General features: G+C 44.5%; 6 protein-coding genes across 6 annotated transcripts; 3 read left to right on the forward strand and 3 right to left on the reverse strand.

Moving 5' to 3' along the window:
* Positions 1-14: 14 nt before the first annotated feature.
* Positions 15-1,912, forward strand: LOC148390765 (olfactory receptor class A-like protein 4). The gene is made up of 4 exons (XM_088388906.1): positions 15-739; positions 811-1,074; positions 1,269-1,508; positions 1,669-1,912. Exons 1-4 carry the CDS (start codon positions 449-451, stop codon positions 1,879-1,881), a joined length of 1,008 nt encoding a protein of 335 aa, XP_088245032.1. The 5' UTR covers positions 15-448; the 3' UTR covers positions 1,882-1,912.
* An 80-nt stretch (positions 1,913-1,992) lies between these two features.
* ora4 (olfactory receptor class A related 4) lies at positions 1,993-3,713 on the reverse strand. Its single transcript, XM_088389634.1, has 3 exons — positions 3,197-3,713; positions 2,091-2,973; positions 1,993-2,024 (listed from the first exon to the last, which is right to left on the reverse strand). Exons 1-3 carry the CDS (start codon positions 3,281-3,283, stop codon positions 1,993-1,995), a joined length of 1,002 nt encoding a protein of 333 aa, XP_088245760.1. The 5' UTR covers positions 3,284-3,713.
* A 332-nt stretch (positions 3,714-4,045) lies between these two features.
* fndc10 (fibronectin type III domain containing 10) lies at positions 4,046-6,222 on the forward strand. The gene is made up of 2 exons (XM_088389878.1): positions 4,046-4,129; positions 4,243-6,222. Exon 2 carries the CDS (start codon positions 4,339-4,341, stop codon positions 5,224-5,226), a length of 888 nt encoding a protein of 295 aa, XP_088246004.1. The 5' UTR covers positions 4,046-4,129; positions 4,243-4,338; the 3' UTR covers positions 5,227-6,222.
* Positions 6,223-6,785: 563 nt separating this feature from the next.
* ssu72 (SSU72 homolog, RNA polymerase II CTD phosphatase) lies at positions 6,786-11,348 on the forward strand. Its single transcript, XM_088390469.1, has 5 exons — positions 6,786-7,056; positions 7,865-8,008; positions 9,310-9,449; positions 9,523-9,641; positions 10,655-11,348. The coding sequence occupies exons 1-5, from the start codon at positions 6,977-6,979 to the stop codon at positions 10,754-10,756; spliced, it is 585 nt and encodes a 194-aa protein (XP_088246595.1). The 5' UTR covers positions 6,786-6,976; the 3' UTR covers positions 10,757-11,348.
* A 1,130-nt stretch (positions 11,349-12,478) lies between these two features.
* On the reverse strand, positions 12,479-16,603 carry atad3 (ATPase family AAA domain containing 3). The gene is made up of 16 exons (XM_088390789.1): positions 16,287-16,603; positions 15,771-15,847; positions 15,575-15,676; positions 15,444-15,503; positions 15,295-15,364; positions 15,062-15,227; positions 14,893-14,962; positions 14,619-14,774; positions 14,476-14,532; positions 14,274-14,399; positions 14,072-14,196; positions 13,928-13,979; positions 13,763-13,833; positions 13,512-13,679; positions 13,214-13,322; positions 12,479-13,133 (listed from the first exon to the last, which is right to left on the reverse strand). Exons 1-16 carry the CDS (start codon positions 16,477-16,479, stop codon positions 12,714-12,716), a joined length of 2,022 nt encoding a protein of 673 aa, XP_088246915.1. The 5' UTR covers positions 16,480-16,603; the 3' UTR covers positions 12,479-12,713.
* Positions 16,604-16,968: 365 nt separating this feature from the next.
* mrpl20 (mitochondrial ribosomal protein L20) lies at positions 16,969-18,563 on the reverse strand. Its single transcript, XM_088388502.1, has 4 exons — positions 18,329-18,563; positions 18,060-18,170; positions 17,741-17,818; positions 16,969-17,523 (listed from the first exon to the last, which is right to left on the reverse strand). The coding sequence occupies exons 1-4, from the start codon at positions 18,413-18,415 to the stop codon at positions 17,350-17,352; spliced, it is 450 nt and encodes a 149-aa protein (XP_088244628.1). The 5' UTR covers positions 18,416-18,563; the 3' UTR covers positions 16,969-17,349.
* Positions 18,564-18,785: the final 222 nt, after the last annotated feature.

The following is an 18,785-nucleotide window of genomic DNA, read 5'->3' on the forward strand; positions in this document are numbered from 1 at the left end:
TGCTCTCACTCACGACTAATATAATTGCCGGAAACGCTCTCACACACTGAAAGGTTCTTTACACTCATGCCGACAGTGGTTGAGACATTTGAATCCGTCACATCAGAACTGAGAATCTTGAACATTATGTGCTGGACAGTTAATCCGATTTTCTGAGTTTGGTCATAATATCAACAGGCTTCCTCTTCCCTGAGGACGATACAGTGCAAATGAAGCATTTCATTCAGGGTGAGCTGATTAATCACTTGTGGTTCATTAACATGTACCTCGAGGTCCCTGAAGGGCAACATCCTTTTTCCTGTGACAGCCTAACAAGGAATGACTCAAACAGCCTCTGACCCTGACCGAGAAAGACACTGGATGAAATCACATTTTCATGATAATCAGCAGGAATGAAGCTGCAGCATCCTTTGGTGCGAGAGACTATTTTTTAGCAGGATTTTGACAGATGAGGAGAAAGCAGCTTACAATGGACGCCCATATGGACGAGGACATGGAGCTGGTGGGAATGGGACTTCGTGTCTCGGTGTCCACGATCCAGATTGCCATGTATATTATACTGGTGCTGCTGGGCATCCTGGGTAACACCGTGGTGATCGGGGTGATCGGTAGGAGTGTGTTTGTGGATCGCAGCCATGGACAGAACTCGGACATCATCATCATCAACATGGCCTTGTCCAATTTGTTGGTGTCAATCTTGAGGAACACACTGCTGATCATCTCAGATATTGGAATGGAGGTAGGTGGATGTTTATTGATTTCCACGGTCGGGATTTTATCTTCTAACCTCATTGTGCACGTTTGGCACAGCTGTATTCATCGAAGCAGTGGTGTCAGTTTCTCATGGGTGTGTGGGTGTGGATGCGCTCGGTCAACGTGTGGTCAACGCTCTTCCTCAGTGCCTTCCACCTTCAGACTTTAAGACGGGTGTCTCCCAATATCGCAACCCTTCGTACATCCCGGAGGGCTCCTAATATGCTCCTTTTCAATCTGGCTATCATCTGGTTCCTCAACTTTTTATACTCCATTCCTGCATATATCTTCTCTACTAATGGAAATGTGAACACCACAGAGGTGAGCGTCTGTTTGTTTAATTTTAAAAGATTAAAATCATTTCAAATGTATTTATTGAAAATATTGTAATGTGATATTTTGATATTTTAATGTGAGTTAGAATCAACATTTCACCCTCTGAGAAAAGTTGAGATTTTCATTTGAACAGGGGTGTGCAGACTTTTTATACTCACCGTCGTTTGCCTTTTGGCCAGACGCTAATGCTGGTGAGCAGCACAACACGACCCTTGCTGGGCTGCGTGTGGAACTTCCCTTATTCCTTCAGTGGCTTGTCCTACGCCACCACCTCCATGGTGATCCACGAGACCATTCCTATCGTCCTGATGGTCTTTACCAACGTTTGCTCGCTGCACACACTCTACACACACGGCAAGGCTTCATTGAAAGGCGTGCCTGTCACCAAAAGGGTGCCAGCTGAGAGACGAGCAGCCAAGGTGGGAAGTGTTTTTGTTAGTAGTTGTTGCAAAACGGGTATGATGGTGCTAAAAAATACTTTTAATATATATATATTTTTTTAATGAGTTTTAATGTGACTTAACTTAAGCATTTTGGGTGAACAACTACTGGACTAAATCCTTACTTTTTCTTCTCTAGGTGATTCTTGCCCTCATCATGCTTTTCATCGTGTCATGGGGCACCAGCATAATCTCCGTCAACTACTTCAATTACAATCGGGGCTCCTCGGCAGAATTTTTGCTGGTCATCGCTCGTTTCGCCAACATCATCTTCATCGCCTTGTCCCCCATGGTTCTGGCAGTGGGCCACCGCCGACTTCGCTCTTTTATTAAATCTTTGGTCTCCCACTGAAAGGCTGCTGGCAAGCACAAAAACATCATTGCCGTTCACTGAACATTTCACCTTATCAGACATTTATATTTCAAAGTGTGCAAAATACTTTAAACATTCAATTTTCTTCCTCTAACACTTTCTGCCATGAATGTTTTTCTTTTCTTTTTGAACAACAAAGATGATTTGTTTTTCCCTTGTTCCTTTAGCCCTGTCTTCGTTTTGTGCACGGTGCCGTTTGAAAGCTTTCATGCAGCCCGGTATCATGCCCACAATTCTCCTCCTCAACTTGCCGTGCCCCAGGGCCACCACCATTGGACAGAAGCCCACAAAGAGCGAGGCAGAGAAATGAGCCACAGTCAGCAGGCCTTCAGCGTGATGGCCTCTGTTGTGGTTGTAGTAGGTCACCGCGGCAACCTGCAGCACCCAGCACACCACGAAGAGCGTCACCATCAACATGATGACGTGAGCCGCCTTGCGCTCGCCTGACACATGTTTGTCCAACTCCCCGTGTTCTCCCCCCGCAGTCACGGCCCTGATGTGCTTGGCCAGACAGTGAAGCGTAGCCAAGTTGGTGCTCACCATCAGCACGAGTGGCAACACTTCATTGAAAGCCAGTGAAATAGAGGCAAATGCCGCCCCCTGCTGATTGGAAGGGAACTCCCATATGCAGCCCAGCAGGGGCCTGGTGGTACAGCTGATCACCATCAGCTCCACGGTGGCATTGCTGTGAACGTGAGTGCTGTAGACCAGCGCAGGGGTAGAAAAAGCCAGGTTGGCTACCCAAACTACTCCGAGGATTATCCAAACGCGCCGTCTCTCCCGCTGCAGGGCCAAAGGTCCGAAGGTCACGTGCTGTCTCTTTAGGGTGGCGCAGTGGAAAATGCTGAGGGCCAAAGTCACCCAGCAGCCCACTGCTCGCCACCATACCCACAGCAGCATGAAGACTCGACACCAACCTGGAGAGAGACTCACATCCAGGCCCAAGTCTGAGACAAAAATGGGCACGGTGCGGAAAAGTGAGGTGAGGAGGTTGGCCAGCGACAGATGCACCAGTATTGTGTCTGAGGGTGGAAGCCTCCGAGATGGAGTCTCAGTAGCGGCCTGGACTACCTGCAAGGAAAACAAGTGGAGGATTAACCAGAGGTTGCAAAAGTGCTCACACTCTGTGCTCAAATAGTAGAGATTAAAAAAACATTTATAAATAAATCCGCTCTCAAACGCTGCTAGCATGTTTGCTGAATACCTAAAATGTCCAATTGAAAAAAGATGCGTCTTAACAAAATGCTAGTTAGTAACGTAAACCACAGAACAAGTCAAGCGTTCGTTGTCTCACCACAAAGATGACCAAGAAGTTCCCCAGGATGCCGCAAAAGACGAGCATCCCAAACAGAATAGCTTCTACAGTGAGCACGGCCGACATGGCCTGGCGTGCACTGTCACGTTGTTGTCGCACTCAGAGTGGAACGTGGAGGTTTCATGTCATCTGTGAAAGAAGCTGATGCTCCCCTTAAGCTTTTATATACGCACACAAAACTTCACGCTCGCTGACAATGCTCAAGGTTCATTTAGTTTGATGTGCAGACATTTTCCATCACGTTTTTCTACATCACCAAGCAGCCACCTAAAGATCCTCTCAGATTAAAAAAATTAGCAAGTCAAAATAAAATGCAGCAATGTCACTTACTGACGAGACCTTCACAATCTTTTTGTGACCTCTAATCATCTCCGTTAGTTATGTTATAAAGTTTCATGTGCAGTCTACCTGAGACTGAATTCACTTATGACCCCTCGGGGTAAGGAGGCGCCGATCAGCATTTTCCTTTTTATCAGTCAGCAGTTCATCACTATCCCCTTGCGGCTAATTTCCTTGCTTGTATCTCTCCAAGGATCAAATTGAATATTTTCTGCTTCGGGTTTTCATTACACATACACATTGTTAGTGCACGAATCTTTTTTTTTTCCCGATTATAATAAATAAATTCCTTGTGTATGTGTGAGTGAGTCGAGGGGCATCTGGACTCGGAAATAATATTCGGGCTGCTTCGCACCTTTCCTACGCCCATGTGTGCTGGCGACTGGTTTGCTTTTTATTTTTTGTCTTTGCGTGGGATTGTGACTCACTCGTAGAAGTGTTGATGGGCCACATTTTTTATTTATTTTTTGCACACGTGCACTGTGCAGCGCGCGCCCCTCGCGTGCACACGCCAACAGCGGGAGCGAAAAGGGGAAGACGTCCGGCAGACCCACTGGCGCCGTAACCCAGGAAGTAAGTGACAATCTTAAATAGCGAGTCGATCGGTGACGCACATGTCTTTTTTTTTTTTCTTCACTCCTTTATCTCTGGTTGTGTGATTTCTGTCGCTGATGCTTCATCCAAAGTGTCCTCGCTCGTGGACGCTGATCCCTCCTCCACGCGGATGTTGAAGCAGAGCTGATCCGATTTATGGCCGTCAGCAGCAAGTGTGAGCAGAGGAGATGAGCAGCCAACAGCGGCCGTCGGTGCTCGCTTTAGCGGCACTGCTGATCTGCACAGCACACCACAGGACTCACGGCAACGATTCAGCTTCATCATCTGCATCCCCATCAGAGGTGACAGGCAGGGAGGATTCTGGGATGCAGCGCAGGTGGCTCAAAAACCATGGCAACAGCAGTCAGGAAAGCGGGCCGTGGCAGAAAGCTTCAAGCCTCAATGCTTCCGCTGTGGACTCAGTCAAGTGGAGCCCGCTGAGCTGGGCGTCATCACCACTATGTGCCTACCAAGTCTTAGAGGGGGGCGTCGGGGGGCCGCTCTGTTTTCGACACATGTTGGCGGGCTACAAATGCCAAAAGGGAGACTGCAGGTCAGCAGTGTCTACAGGGAGCCTGGTTGCCAATATTCTCATCAACGGCAGCGTGCTACTTCAGTGGAGCCAACGGGGGGAGGTCAAGGGGGTTCAGAGGTCACCTGCTCGGACAAACTCGTCGAGTAGCGAACAACCAAATAGTGTTTATAGTGGCCGGCGCCACAGACGGGGAGGCTACGAGTTGAGCTGCTGGTGGAACGGCAGCTACACTCAGTTTGAGTGTGCCGGGGTCCATCTCGGCTCCGGGTGCAGGGATTTCCTGTTGAGCGAGCTGCACGAGAACATCCCTTACCGCATCTGCCTGCGCTCCGCCACCCTGAGATCGGACCACAAGGACTGCGTGGAATTTATACTGCCGCCGTCCGGGATGCAGGATATCGTGATCGCCATGACGACAGTCGGGGGGGCCATTTGCGTGATGTTAGTCATCATCTGCTTGCTGGTGGCGTACATCACGGAAAACATCATGAGCCCAGCAACACAGCACACATACTCCTACCGCACTCACTCACGTCACTGAGGTTCGACCTGAACACTAAGGTCCAACATGACCTCACCTGATGACCTTCACTTCATTGTCCAGTGTGTTTGTGTGTGAAGCACAATAGTGTCTCTGAAACAGATAAAACTTTCAACTTCTGCAAACAAGAGCTAAAGCAACTTTCCCAATCTTGCACAGAGTCAAATACATTCCTGTTGAGTTCTTATGTGTCGTTTTCCAACTCTTATCAATTTTGGGGTAGTCTTATAGTATTAGGGAAAAAAAACCTCCAAAGGCTTGTCCTCATTGCTTGAGTTCTATGTGCTGAAAGGATTTTGATGGCTTTTGCCAAACAATAATGTCATAAAAAAAATTAAATACTGCTTTAGGTGATATTTGGGCATTGACATACATATGCCATACACATCTTTTATTATTATTCTTGTACTGAGCAGCTTCAACAAAGAAATGATACCATATTCCCATATATACCATATTTCATGTATTTGCCATCACTGATACACTTTGTTGTGACAAAAAGAGCCAAAGAAAACACAAAATGTACTTGAGGAATTGATCTTGAAGTCTTATGAATTAATTTACAGTCATTTCATCCTAAGAATTTAGGGTGAATTCCTTATTGTACGACCTAATGGTATTCAACTTTGGAGGTTTAACGACACTTTACACAGAGTAGACGGTGATCCACTAAGATGTGTTGCTTTCATTGGTTTGTCAGTGACGAATAGTGAATTTGTATACTAGCTGCAATATACACAAATAGAGTAAGTAATGAAATGCTTTGAGTGTATCCCATTAGCTGATGCTCACTCACACAAGTGTCCCGCTACCTTGTGTGTTTGTAACAAAAAAATACTGGTGTGAATCACATGCGTCCATCAGACTTGTTTTGTGACGTAGGTCTGCATACATACATTTGTATATCATTTGGTAAAGGGCAATACAATCACTAAATAGTATACCAAACAACATTATCCACAAACGTTTGTGTCCTGCTGTCAGTCAATAAAGTACCATGAGATTATTTACATTATTTTACAGCTTTTCTTTATTGACTTTGCATGAGAAGGTGGCCATGTTGTCGACTTCATTAACTCATTAATGACGTTTGATAATTATGAAATTGGTCTGATTGGGTTAATTTCTGCGTATCTTGTGTTTACTTGACATATCATGAAAAATTTTAAAAATTGCCATTTAGAAAACAAATTGATATTCTTTCTTGGTAACGTGAATTAGGTTTGACGAACATTTATTTAACGTCTTTTTTCAACTTTGTTGGAGCATAACAAACAGACTTAAGAAATATAAGGACCATTTGTAGTGCTCAACAAAAACGCAATAAAATAATAGTCAATTTGATAATCAATACAAAAACAGAAATACAAAGGAAAGAAAAAAAAGATTATTAAAACAAAATTATACGCAAGATAGAAAAATGTTGTAATATGCACGGGGCATACATATTTTTTAAACGTCAAAAATCAGAGCAGACAAAGATTTACACTGACGTCACAAATAACGTTTGAACGAGGCCACGCCCTCTGACGACGCAGCGGAGATAAATAATTTTCCGAGCGCAGAGTTTCCGCCATTTTAACTTCCTGCTTTCAAAGGGGAGCAGTCCCTCGAACAGTATTCGTAGCGCTTTACGATTTAGGTTATTTGAAGGGGGTTGTTTTGATTTTCTTTCTAAAAGGGGCGCAAACAAACGATACTAACTGGCTTCTGATCGTTTTAGTAGGTTAGCTTCAGCCGGGGAGTCGCGATGCCGAGCCACCCGCTGAGAGTAGCGGTTGTGTGCTCGAGCAACCAGAACCGCAGTATGGAAGCGCACAATATCCTCAGGTAAACATTGGCCATCAGGGGAGGACGACAACGACGCGACGACGACGTGAACGAATTGTGCCTTATCGCGTCGTGTTTGTGAAGCGGTTATCAGCTGTCACGACTTGCCGGGCCTCTGCAGACCCAACAATGGACTCGAGAATGCAGAGTCACGCCGGATGTCGAGCTCTTCTTTTAAACCTTGTTTCCAGGCTTATTTGTTAGTTGAACACAGTCTTTAATTCCAACCGAGTCCGGGATTTCTAAATACCCGGACGCGTTGTTGGATTTTTTTTCTTTTTTTTTAACCGTTCATGCTCACTCACAGAGCGCCCTCTAGGTGGAAGAATTCCGGAAGAAAGAAACTGCAACTGCGCAGTATTTGATGACGTAACTGCTCAGTGCCTCCCCTTTTGGTCACGAGCGTTATTGCATTGACGTGGATGACCTGTGGGACGTCATTGGTGCATTTTACAATAGCTCATTTTTAAGGTCCATGGATCTATGATCTTTTTCCTCTCTAATTAAAAAAATCAGTGCACTTGTAAGCTCGTGAATACCTAATTCAACCTCAAGCCTATTAGTGCACTGCAAAATAAATGTTCAAATAGATTAGACAAGCGGATTGAACATTTATTATTCCGCTTAAGGTCCATTCAGGTTCACTAAACGTTTATTATTGCGTTTGGAAAGAGATATTGCATTAATTGGAAAAAGGGGGTGTGGCTCTGGCAGTGGTTGCTTGTCTACTTATTGAATTTCAGTGAGTATTTGCATTGTCATTTGATTGACTTGTTCCCCTCCCCTCTCTTATCTCTGTTCTCTGCAGTAAACGTGGATTTGAAGTGCGCTCATTTGGGACTGGTACTCACGTGAAGCTGCCCGGTCCTGCCCCAGACAAGCCTAATGTGTACGACTTCAAAACAACATATGAACAGATGTACAACGACTTGGTCCGCAAGGACAAGGAACTGTATCCCCGTCTTACACATGCACACACCATCAAACACATCACGGGCTAAGTATTTCATATGACTCATTACGTTTGACGGATATCAGGAAGGTGGACGCAACTGAATCGATGGGTAAATGGCATGTCAGGAAACTGTTTTTAGATGTGTTACAATGCACTTTGCTTGTTGTGTTGAAGTAAATGGCAGCTTGGTTGAAAAAAAAGAAAAGGTGGAGATGAATGAATGCAGGCACTAGATTCCGGCTTTTAAAAGTTGATTCCACATAATAGGAAGGTGCCCCCGTGCACACACACACTTTATAAAAAATCTAATGATCTGGTGCTTAATTACATGCTTACAGGACACAACTTTGCGGACTCCTGCTGCACAGAGTTTCAGGGGCCTAGTCAGCTCGTCACTGGATGTCATTAGACTGCGTACCTAATGAAGTGTCTGCTTATTGTGCAGACTGCACCAAATTTTTCACTGCTCACAAGTATTGGACTGGTGAAATTTCAGGATGCACATTCGCCTCTACAGGGGACTTTACACTTGAGAATTCACAACTGTTTCTAACTTTATGATGAAGGAGCTGAATGGCAAAATTCACACTTTCTTTTTTTTGTCCCTGAAGGATGTCTACTACTATGCCTTTCTGTGGCTCTTCCAATCTCCCTGTATTTCTGTTGGAGCTTGCTGAGGACACTTTAAACTCAGTGGCCACTTCCTGCTTGAAGTCTCGCAGCGGCGAGGTACTGTTCAACCATTGTTAGCTGTCGTCTTGGGCTCATGATGGCAAAATATGAGCAGCACGACGAAATGGACTGCAATTATAATTGCACCATTCCTGGAATAAAAACCTGTTGTGGTTTTTGCTCTTCAGCTGCTCTTTATAGAACACAAAGTTGTAACAGTTTTACATATGTGTTCAAAATTTTTGAGGTTCATCCTGAAATTTCACCTAATTGAATATCCCTAACATTTTGTCACTAATGTACGGTCAGTTTACAACTGCATTGTTAGGTGCAGATGGCGTGTTGATGCTCCCAGTAGTAAAAGTTCATATTTAGAATAGCTTACAGTAAAAGTTGACGTCATTGATTGGTCTTAAACAGTGACATCACATTGTCCTTTCATGAGGATTATGCAATCGCCTCCCCTGGCTGCATCTGCTCGTGTTTACCACTAGAGGGTGCTGTTGCTCACTTCAAACAGACTGACGACACATGACTCACTGATATGACTTGAGGTCAAACTTCGAATGCTATACGCGGTGTCCGTTGCAGGCTTGCTATGTTCCTTGACCCAACCCCCTGCTCAGATACACACAGAACGGAATCCTCCACATGCTGGACCGAAACAAGCGAATCAAGGCCAAGCCGGAGCGTTTCCAGAATTGCAAGGAGAAGTTTGACTTGGTCATCACCTGCGAGGAGCGTGTCTACGACCAAGTGCTGGAGGGTGAGCTAGGCTTTTTTGTGTGCATGTTTTTTTTTTTAAGTGCCCCACTCACATTTAGTGGTTCATTTGGCAGATCTGAACTCACGGGAGCAGGAGACCATGCAGCCCGTGCACGTCATCAATGTGGACATTCAGGACAACCACGAGGAAGCCACGCTGGGCGCCTTCCTCATCTGCGAGCTGTGTCAATGTGTGAGTGTCTGCTAGGCGGAGGCGTCACTCTGAAGAACACTTTGGTTTGGAATGACTTGCACTGACCAGTTCAGCACTGGACCACTTTGTTACTCTTTACACTTGAAGCCCATTCCTATCAAATATAGGAATCCTCCTTTTTTTAAAAAGCTCATAATGCTCACTTTTGTTCAGAACAAGAGTCACTCATGTTAATGTTGAGATTGTTTACCTGTGGCGTTGTCATGAACACAAAATGAGCATTACAATCTAAATGCACCGTTTTAGGTGAGTGAGAATAACCTTATGGTTGTGTAATAAACCTTTGTCAATCTCAAGCACAACTGAGCAGAGTTTTTAGTACACAGCTTGTATTGGGTCTCATTGTATCTAATGAAGAGTCCAGCGAGTGTGGCTAGATTAGATTTGGTAGAATCAATGTCTAGCTTGTAGGATGTTGCTGAAGCATCTTGTAATTTCCTCAGGGGTGATGAATGGGGGGTGAAATGTCCACTTGGGGGTCTCGGAACTGAGTGCAATGATTCTCAATGGGTGGCTAATAGACCTATTTTGCATGGCGAGGTTTAAAAAAAAAAAAAAAATCACAGGGCTGCATGACTGTTTTGTGTTACCAAAAGGCACACTCGGGCTCCTAGTTGACTGATTTTCATTTCTTGCAAAAAGGGTTCTGCCATAGAAGAACCAACCTCCCTCCCTTTTCAACACCATGCATTCAATTTCTATAGCGCTTATCCTAGTGAGGATGCATGTAAGCTTTCAATGAACCTCAAGTACATGTTTTTGCAATGTGGAAGGAAACCCGTGCAAGCTCCACACAGGAAGGCCGAAGCCGGTATCGGAACAAGTCATCTATTTGGCTGGTTTTTAACCTCGCCTCCAGTTTCCATTCCGTATTTTGGAGCTCTTTCGAGAAGATTTCCACAATCGCGGCACCAAAACTTAATATAGGTCATTCCTTGATTTCAATCCATATTTTTCACACCATTAAGCCATGTTTTTCTTCTCTTGCACAGATCCAGCACACAGACGACATGGAGAATGAAATTGACGAACTCTTGCAAGAGTTTGAGGACAAGAGCAGCAGGGCTTTCCTTCACACCGTGTGCTTCTACTGACGGCCGCAATAAGCGCACGCGGGACCCCCGCAAACCAACAGCAAATAACGTGACAGTTACATGACAGGCTCGTAGAAACGCACACACGTGCAGAACCCCAACGAAAAATCTGCACAAACACGTCGGCCTCCATGAGGAGCTGCTCCTCTTGCCTTTTTATTCCTCCTGATCAAGGTCAGCCACGCCTCCTCAGGGAGTGCCATGACGCCCCCGTCCCACTGTTTTACTCAGTTCCCGTTAAAGAAACATAATTTGTCTTTTTTTCCCCTCCATGTGATCTATTGAGTAATTTGTTCAATTTTAATATTATTTGACACCTGGAACTCTAGCTGTGTTTTATTGAGCCAGGAGGAAGAATGAACCGAAGAGAATGCTTTTGTTTTGTTGTTTTAGGGGAGTTAAGTTTATAGGTTGAGGTCGTTGAATAAGTTACGCTCGACCTCTCTGAGACGATGTATGCTGTTGACTTGATACTCAAATGTGGATGTCCTCCAGGGCATTTTTTTTTTCTTTGTATGTGTAAAAATGATGCATTGTCAGCTCAGAGTGCCTGATTTGTACATAGAAATATACTAAATGAATCTAAGAACCATTTGTGGCTCTTTTTTTTCTTCTTATAGGACTTGCAAACACTTTTACCTTACATGGAGGTCAGTTAATGTGCTCATCTGAAACTTTAATACTATTATGCCAAGAAATCTTTGTATATTATATAGCAATTTAAAATATATTTTAATTGAAACCAAAATGTCAGCATTAATAATCATGTAACCTCTTTAATAAAATATATTTTTAAATGTATTATACATTTAACTTATTTTCTACATTCAGTCCTTGTCCTATTTCTGGTAAAATCACATATTGTCGGTTTGGGTTTTATTTTTTTTACATATCTTTGTTTCATTTCATCAACATGAGTTGAGGTGCATTTGTGTTTTTTAATTTAAATGTGCTATACCATGAATCAAGTCCTGTACATCAGCGGTCCCGAACCATTTTTGCGCCACAGACCGGTTACAATATTTTCACGGACCAGCCTTTATAGAAATAATAAATTTATAATAAATATATAGATACGATGAAATAAAATATTACGACTGGTATAAAAACAAATACAAAGCGCATTAAAATAAAACTCACCATTGAGTATCTGCTCCGTAGCTTTGTTTTGGTCGCTGTAACCGCAGAAAATCCCGTTGGAAAGGGAAGCAGGATTTTCAGTGCTTTTGTGGCGATCTCGGGGTATTCTGCCTTGATTTTAATCCACTTTTCTTTTTCTTTCGAAGTTGTAGCCTCTTCTTCTGTCTCCACATTGGACCTTTTCTTCACAAACATCTCTTTTTCTTGCTCATTTTTGCTAGCTTCGGGACGGGACCGGGACGAGCGTCTTGACCTGAATTCACCTGTGTCAAGAGGCACAGGTGCACCGACAGATGTAATTGGGAGAAAATCCCCAAATTTGTTATATTTTTCAAAATAAATTCTTACTCATTTTTGCTAACTTTGCGGGCTCGACTGGGGAAACATGTCATGTGATCGAGACGAGCGTCTTGACCTGAATTAATTGAGCGTCGATAATATATATGTATTTTTTTCTGTGCGGCCTGAAACCAAATGACCCACGGACCGGTACCGGTCCGCGGCCCAGTGATTGGGGACCACTGCTGTACATGATGTCACAGCATTGTTGGAATTACTGATGAGCACGTATGTCAACATTCATGAAGGGCAAATAAGTATCTTTATTATTCTAGCAATGACAATGTACACGCAAAGCAGATGGATTGGTTAGTGATTGTAAAAACATAGTTTAATCAGACTTGACTCCATTATGTTGTTACAGACAAGTACTCCTACATAGGTTAGACAGTGAGGTCCAACAAGTGTGTAGACATAGAGACAAACGCATTTGCGGGACATGATTCTGCAGTTTTTTAATTCATGGAAATAATCTGACTCAAACTGGAGTTCCATCTTTTGGAGGAGAGTCAGCCTTGTCCACTTTGTTTTCAGCATTCTGCTCGAAACTTGCTTTGCTGGCTTCTTCACAGTCTGGACTGGCTGAAGGAGAACTTTGAGACTCTGCTGTCCTCTCTTGAGGTAGACTGTCCTCTTGTTGCTTCATCTCATGGACAAGGAGTGGGGCGATTACCTCCTGAGCCCGAGGTGTCTCACCAGGCGGCAGATTGAAGCCCATTTTACCTACGGAGCTACTAGCGGCGCGCCCTGCTGGCGGAGGCGTGAGGGTCTTTGTCTGAGCCTCTTTTTCCGCACGCAGCCAGTCCATCTTCTGCTGGTGCTGCTTGACAGCGTCGTCCACACGGGCGTCGATCATGGCCTCTGTCAGTACACCGTCCTCAGAGGAATACGCCGCTGCCTGTGAGGACAAGTTGTTTGCGTTACAACTGGAAACACAATGACGATCAAGGGATCGTTTTAGAACTTTAGAGGACACACCTGCCAGGCCACTCCCAACTTGGAAATCTCTCTACCGGACATGCCCTCTGCCCGCTTAGCTATCTCGGAGCATTTTTTACCATAGTCAAACTGCGCCAGCTTCATCCTCCTGCAGGAAGACACAATTTATAAGCAGGTGAGTTTTGACGGCAAATGAAGGCTTTCCTGGATATGTGATGTTTGCGGATTCTTGGGGGTGGTTCAATATAAATCAAAATGGAGTGTTTTGTGCTGATCTGTCCACATGAATGATTTCCTCAGGCACTATCTGTTGTCATAGAAAATATTTTGTACTCACTGCCTCCCTCCGGTGGCGGGTTCCAGCACATATCTGTCAAAGTACAGGCGAACCAGCCTCTCCCTCTCCTCAAGCCCTGGAAGAGCAAAATTGACTATTTCGTCTATCCGGTCGTTGATGGCCCAGTCAAACTGCTCAGGTTGGTTACTGGCCAACACCAACATGAATCTGGATGGGGAAACAAAACATCAAAAGAGCATAATTAAAAATGTGACAAGGGTGATACTTTTCAAATACTGAATGGATTTAACCTGTTGCTCTGCTCTCCAGTGCGATACAAGAACGCGTTCAAAGTGGCTCGCAGATCTTCACTGATCTTCTCCTGCAAACGTCAGGAAGAAGAAGTTTGCTGATTTTACTGTTTTAAACACATTAAGTTACAAAAAGCTCTTAGATTGTGAACAACTCAAACTCACAGTAGATCTCTTGCGAAGGAATGCGTCAGCTTCATCAACAAACAACAGCAGACTGTGAGAGAACAAACCAAATTAGAATCTTTCTCGGAATAAAATGAAATGAACACATTTGTACGTTTTATTCCCGTGTGTGAGCCATCTTACCCTCGTCTGCTTGTATTGGCCCAGTCAAAGACTTTATGCATGGCGGTCACCCCATCGCGGCCCATCGGTGCCACATCCCCGCCGGTCATGATTGCGTAGTCCATCCCAGAATGCACAGCTAGCTTCTGCTCAAAACAGGCAAACGCTTTTTACGGCCAACGCTCCTTCTCATGTCATCCAGTTAGAATCATCCAGCACGTACCTTAGCAAAGAGCGTCTTGCCGGTGCCCGGGGGTCCGTACATGAGGATGTTCCTATAGAGGCCGTTGTTCTGCCTTGTGTTTCTTGTTGCTATGGCAATATCACGGACACGCTCTTCCAGGGTAGGCTTGAAGGTCAAACAAAGGGTTACGACAAAAGCTACTTGCTTGACACACGTTTGTTGCGGCTGCTTGCATTCTTACATTGAGCACAACTCCTTCCAAGGCATCCTGAGGTTTGCTCTTCAGCCTTTTGACCGTCTAAGAAGCAGCGCAAGATTGACAAAGATGAAAACGATGTTGAGATGAATCAGACCGGATTTAGGTGCGAAGTAAATAGGTCCTACCTTAACCGGATGCTTGATGGCCTCCCCCACAGTGAAGCGTGATGTCTCTCGCACCAAAGACGGCTTCCCCAGTCTCGCTTCGATATAACGACCCGCCACTCCGGTGGCGTTGCGGGCAGAATACACACCCACTGCTAAAAGGGTGAGTCCGGCCACCTGGTTGCCGCACGGAAAAAATGTTAGACTGCCAGTTAGTCTGTTTGGAATACTTTCTAACAATTTTGATCAAATGGTCCAACATTGAACATTCGAGGCTTGGATGTAGATGACTCACCGTGGCCGTGACTTTGTCCCAGTCGGACACAAAGGCTCGGAATCCTTCTCCAAATACTGTGCCTGCTGTCCTAAAAACGTATTAGAATTATTAAATGGTTCAAATTCAACTTTCCTCCTTTGTGAAGGTGCAGCAACAGTATGTTGCAGCCCGAGTTAGCACATCTTACTTAATGGACTCGAGAACAGTCTGTCGGTGCTCGGCGGCCTTCAGGCGGATTTGCTCGCGTATGATATCGGCGTTCTCTCGCTCCACACGACCGCGCGCTTTGGACTCGGCCTCGATGCGCAGCATCTCATTCTTGTGCCTCAGCTCCATCTCGTGCTCAATGGTCGCTATTGTGGGAGAAAATCAAAATGCATCAAGCTCCGATTGCCGGATCCCGGGGAGAAAGTCACACACCTTTCCTCATGGCTTCCTGTTTCTGAACCGACTCTTCCTGCTTGCGAAGGTTGTCCTCATTCAACATTTGCTGAGTGGGGAAAAAAACACAAACTGATAGCCAAACTCTTTACGTTACAGGAATGTTAAGGTAAATGGGGACAGCTCACCTGTTGTCTTAGCTGGTCCTCATAGCGCTGCCTGGCCAGCTTGTCCTGGTACTGGGCCCTCTGATTAAGACGGGAAGAATTACTTTCATAGAGGGGGAGAAAATGGCGGACGAAGGTGGCACAAATCTCACCGCTTGATGCTGCTTGGTCTCCTCATTTAGAGTTTTCCTCCTCTCCTCACCCTGGATTTTTATCTGGTCGCCTTTTAGTTGCTCCACAGCCGCTTCATACTCCTGTCACCGTGGAATAGAGAATAAAATGAATGTGATTGGAAGTGGACCGAGAGTGAGGTGATAATCGCTACGTTTTTTTTTTTTTTGGCTGTACCTTAATTTTGCTCTGGTGTTCCATTAGAGTGCTCTGCTCCTGCATGCGAGCCAATTCCAGAGCTTCTTTGGCATGTCCTACATGTGACAACACGGGAAGGCATAAGACAGGACATCAGAATGCCAGTCTTTTTCTTCTGTATTTTTCCTTGCCTAGATGGCTTCAGTCTAGCATGTGAACCCCTTCGAGACTCTTGTGTTTAACATCATACAACCAATAGACAAATTAATGCTTAACCAGAAGCAAATATTGCCTTTTTTGAAGGCATACAGATTGGATTTGAGTGTAATGAGAAACTTTAACCCATGCCTGTGAGTTTGAATGTCAGTGGGAGAGTACAGGTGGAAAAGGCATTGAATTGAATTGGCACACATTGCACAAGATGGCAATTGTCGTCTGGAGTGCTGGGCCTCGATATCAAAGAGTCCACAGTACTAAACCAAAAGGAAACCTGGAAGTTATCATAATGGCGTTTAATGAGAAGTATAAGGAAGGCCCTCCTTTCTGAGGACTTACGGGACTTGTCGAGGTCCTTGGCCGCCTGTGCAGCACGCTCCAGACCGGTGGGATCGAAGTTACTCCATTTGTCCTTGGGTTTATCTCCACCGCCACTGGAGCCACCGGCAGGCGGCGGGGGCGGTGGAGGTTGAACCGGCAGACCGGAGGGAGGCTCCGGTTGCCCCTTGTTCAGGCCGAACAGCCACGACATTTTCTGGGATGAATATGGTAAAAACCAGCCAGTTCTGAGGTGAGATACGGGAGGAGGCTAGAAAAGATCTGTCACAGTGCTTCCACGCGTATGCTACGGTGGAGTTTTGCGCATGCGCAGTAAAGTTGGCCCGGTGTAATATACGAACAACGACAAGGATTGGCTCAGATTCAGTATTCTTTCTGTTCAGTGGTTGTTGTGTGTGTGGCGGTCATACGGTGGACCCCACCCAGACAAGATACGGCAGCCGTAGTGGGACAAACTTAATACTACCGGTACGTTAGTATATAACTGCACATCAGGCCGGTTGACTGAAAGTCAAACATTCGACTTTGTGGATGCCCTTGGTTCTGCTGTGCTCGGTAGCAGCTTTGTTTGCATATTAATTAATATGTCACTTTGGTCTCGGCACGGAGTGTGAAGCAATTCAACAATAGTATACTAGTGTTAAGCTGTCCAATACAAACTGCCATTAAAAATGCACAAAAATTCTAATGTATATCAAAATGTTTAATAATAACTGAACATTCAAAGGACAATCATGAGAAATAAATATTTACACAAGGAGAAAAATGATGACGAGACATTTCAGGTTTGCACCATCAAGAGTAATTGTTGAATTTAAGTAAACACATGATTTGGTATGACATTAAATTGTTCCTAAACACAATTGCAGTGTGAAGGCTTCTAAAGAGTTGTAAAAATTTACCATCTCATCATTTACCACTAATACACTTGTATTGTTGATAGTTTCACAAAACAAAACTTTTTAAATCCCTTATGCTGCAAATGACAACTTAAAAAAACTAAATTAAATACATTATGTATCCACTTAACATTTCCACAGAACTGGGGCCAGTAGTGCAGCCATTACTGTTGCACAACAACACGGGAGAAGACACCGGGAGGTTCTTTGCCGTCACCCAGCGCTACAAAGAAGCCTTCTTGCTGCCGGGCCCTGGCGAGCTTGGCTAAGGCCAGGAACGACCGAGGTTCTGTGATGGCCAGGTCGCTGATAACACGTCGGTTGAGTTGAATGCTGCTCTGTAGATATAAGATCAGACATAACATTAGTATTGCACAATCTAATGAGATCCAATAAAAGAGCTGTATCATACTTTATATTATGACTTTAAAAAACGTTTTCATTGACAAGTCATAAATTTTGTATGTTTATGGTTTTATGTTGTATTAAAAATGAAACAGTTGTGAGTGCTACTTCATGGAGTGAAAAAAAACTTAAAAATTCAAAAAGATAAACCTTAGTCAGATTGCTCATGAGCACAGGATACTTCATTCCGTGCTCCCGGGAAGCTGCAGCAATGCGGGTGATCCAAAGCTGAAGTAGGAAAAACAAAGGCGGGATGATTGTTTGATAGAAACCCACATCAAGTCATCTAGCTGCCTGCAATATGCACTTTCGCACACATTACCACATTCACTCACGAGATACATACAGAATCCCAAAAAGTCTTCATTTATAAGCATGGATAAGCATAATTTGTTGATAGAAATCTTGTCATAGACTCCAGTGGGCTGTTCCCAAAGCTCAGTTCAATAACGAAATATGAAGAGCTCACCTTTCTAATGTTGCGTTTTTTCAGCTTGCGTCCTTTAGTAGCGTAAACAAACGCCCTCGTGACAGCTCGTACAGCCAGACTGTAACAACGGTTCTTTCTTCCTCTGAAATGCTAAGGAAAAAAAAACGTCAAGAATATATGATGATTTCGCCCATTTTAGAGACATCTTTGAGTCTCGGCGCGTCATTTCTGGGGACAACTAACAAGAGGACGATCACAGGGACGTGTAACAAACGTGAAACAGTAAATCGAACACGTTACTGTCTTACCCGTGCATGCTTGAGAAGTTCTTGAACTTTCCAATATCTGTCGGGTCCGCGGCTTCTAATCCATCTGGACAATGACAGGAATACCATTTTTTGGATCGGATCGTCAGAGAAGTCTTACACAAAACGAGGCCACGGTGTTGAGATGACCTTACGCTAAATCCACGCGCTACACTGTGTGTTACAGAGACAAGCTGCACGCAAATGGCACGACGAGGTGCGCTTGTATTTGATACCATGAAACCCCGTAAAACACGTCAGGCGCCAACTGGTTTTTAAATGAGTTGTATGAATACATTCGGATTGGGTTGGGAAATCAGTTTTGTGCATGGTAAATTCATTACATTCATTATTATTCAATGCAACAGATTGCCGAAAGTGCAAATACCCCGTCGTTGCTCTTGTTACCCCGCAATATATTGAGTCTATGTATTTTATTGCATTAGCCGTTTATTTGTGC

This window comes from Syngnathus floridae, chromosome 11 (assembly GCF_059516105.1).
Source record: "Syngnathus floridae isolate MCC-2025c chromosome 11, RoL_Sflo_1.0, whole genome shotgun sequence".
Lineage (NCBI taxonomy): Eukaryota > Metazoa > Chordata > Actinopteri > Syngnathiformes > Syngnathidae > Syngnathus > Syngnathus floridae.

What these genes read in the sequence shown, in the direction of transcription:
- LOC148390765 (XM_088388906.1), top strand. Translation starts at nt 449, where the DNA reads ATGAGGAGAAAGCAGCTTACAATGGACGCCCATATGGACGAGGACATG. An exon ending in TCTCAGATATTGGAATGGAG is followed by an intron (nt 740 to 810) that starts GTAGGTGGATGT and finishes CGTTTGGCACAG; the next exon opens with CTGTATTCATCGAAGCAGTG. An exon ending in GAAATGTGAACACCACAGAG is followed by an intron (nt 1,075 to 1,268) that starts GTGAGCGTCTGT and finishes CCTTTTGGCCAG; the next exon opens with ACGCTAATGCTGGTGAGCAG.
- ora4 (XM_088389634.1), bottom strand. Translation starts at nt 3,283, where the DNA reads ATGTCGGCCGTGCTCACTGTAGAAGCTATTCTGTTTGGGATGCTCGTC. An exon ending in ACTTCTTGGTCATCTTTGTG is followed by an intron (nt 2,974 to 3,196) that starts GTGAGACAACGA and finishes TTTTCCTTGCAG; the next exon opens with GTAGTCCAGGCCGCTACTGA. An exon ending in GAAAGCTTTCAAACGGCACC is followed by an intron (nt 2,025 to 2,090) that starts GTGCACAAAACG and finishes TTGTTCAAAAAG; the next exon opens with AAAAGAAAAACATTCATGGC.
- fndc10 (XM_088389878.1), top strand. Translation starts at nt 4,339, where the DNA reads ATGAGCAGCCAACAGCGGCCGTCGGTGCTCGCTTTAGCGGCACTGCTG.
- ssu72 (XM_088390469.1), top strand. Translation starts at nt 6,977, where the DNA reads ATGCCGAGCCACCCGCTGAGAGTAGCGGTTGTGTGCTCGAGCAACCAG. An exon ending in GAAGCGCACAATATCCTCAG is followed by an intron (nt 7,057 to 7,864) that starts GTAAACATTGGC and finishes TGTTCTCTGCAG; the next exon opens with TAAACGTGGATTTGAAGTGC. An exon ending in GTCCGCAAGGACAAGGAACT is followed by an intron (nt 8,009 to 9,309) that starts GTATCCCCGTCT and finishes CCCCCTGCTCAG; the next exon opens with ATACACACAGAACGGAATCC.
- atad3 (XM_088390789.1), bottom strand. Translation starts at nt 16,479, where the DNA reads ATGTCGTGGCTGTTCGGCCTGAACAAGGGGCAACCGGAGCCTCCCTCC. An exon ending in CCATCAAGCATCCGGTTAAG is followed by an intron (nt 14,533 to 14,618) that starts GTAGGACCTATT and finishes GCTGCTTCTTAG; the next exon opens with ACGGTCAAAAGGCTGAAGAG. An exon ending in TGGAAGGAGTTGTGCTCAAT is followed by an intron (nt 14,400 to 14,475) that starts GTAAGAATGCAA and finishes TTGACCTTCAAG; the next exon opens with CCTACCCTGGAAGAGCGTGT.
- mrpl20 (XM_088388502.1), bottom strand. Translation starts at nt 18,415, where the DNA reads ATGGTATTCCTGTCATTGTCCAGATGGATTAGAAGCCGCGGACCCGAC. An exon ending in AACTTCTCAAGCATGCACGG is followed by an intron (nt 18,171 to 18,328) that starts GTAAGACAGTAA and finishes TTTTTTCCTTAG; the next exon opens with CATTTCAGAGGAAGAAAGAA. An exon ending in AAAAACGCAACATTAGAAAG is followed by an intron (nt 17,819 to 18,059) that starts GTGAGCTCTTCA and finishes TTCCTACTTCAG; the next exon opens with CTTTGGATCACCCGCATTGC.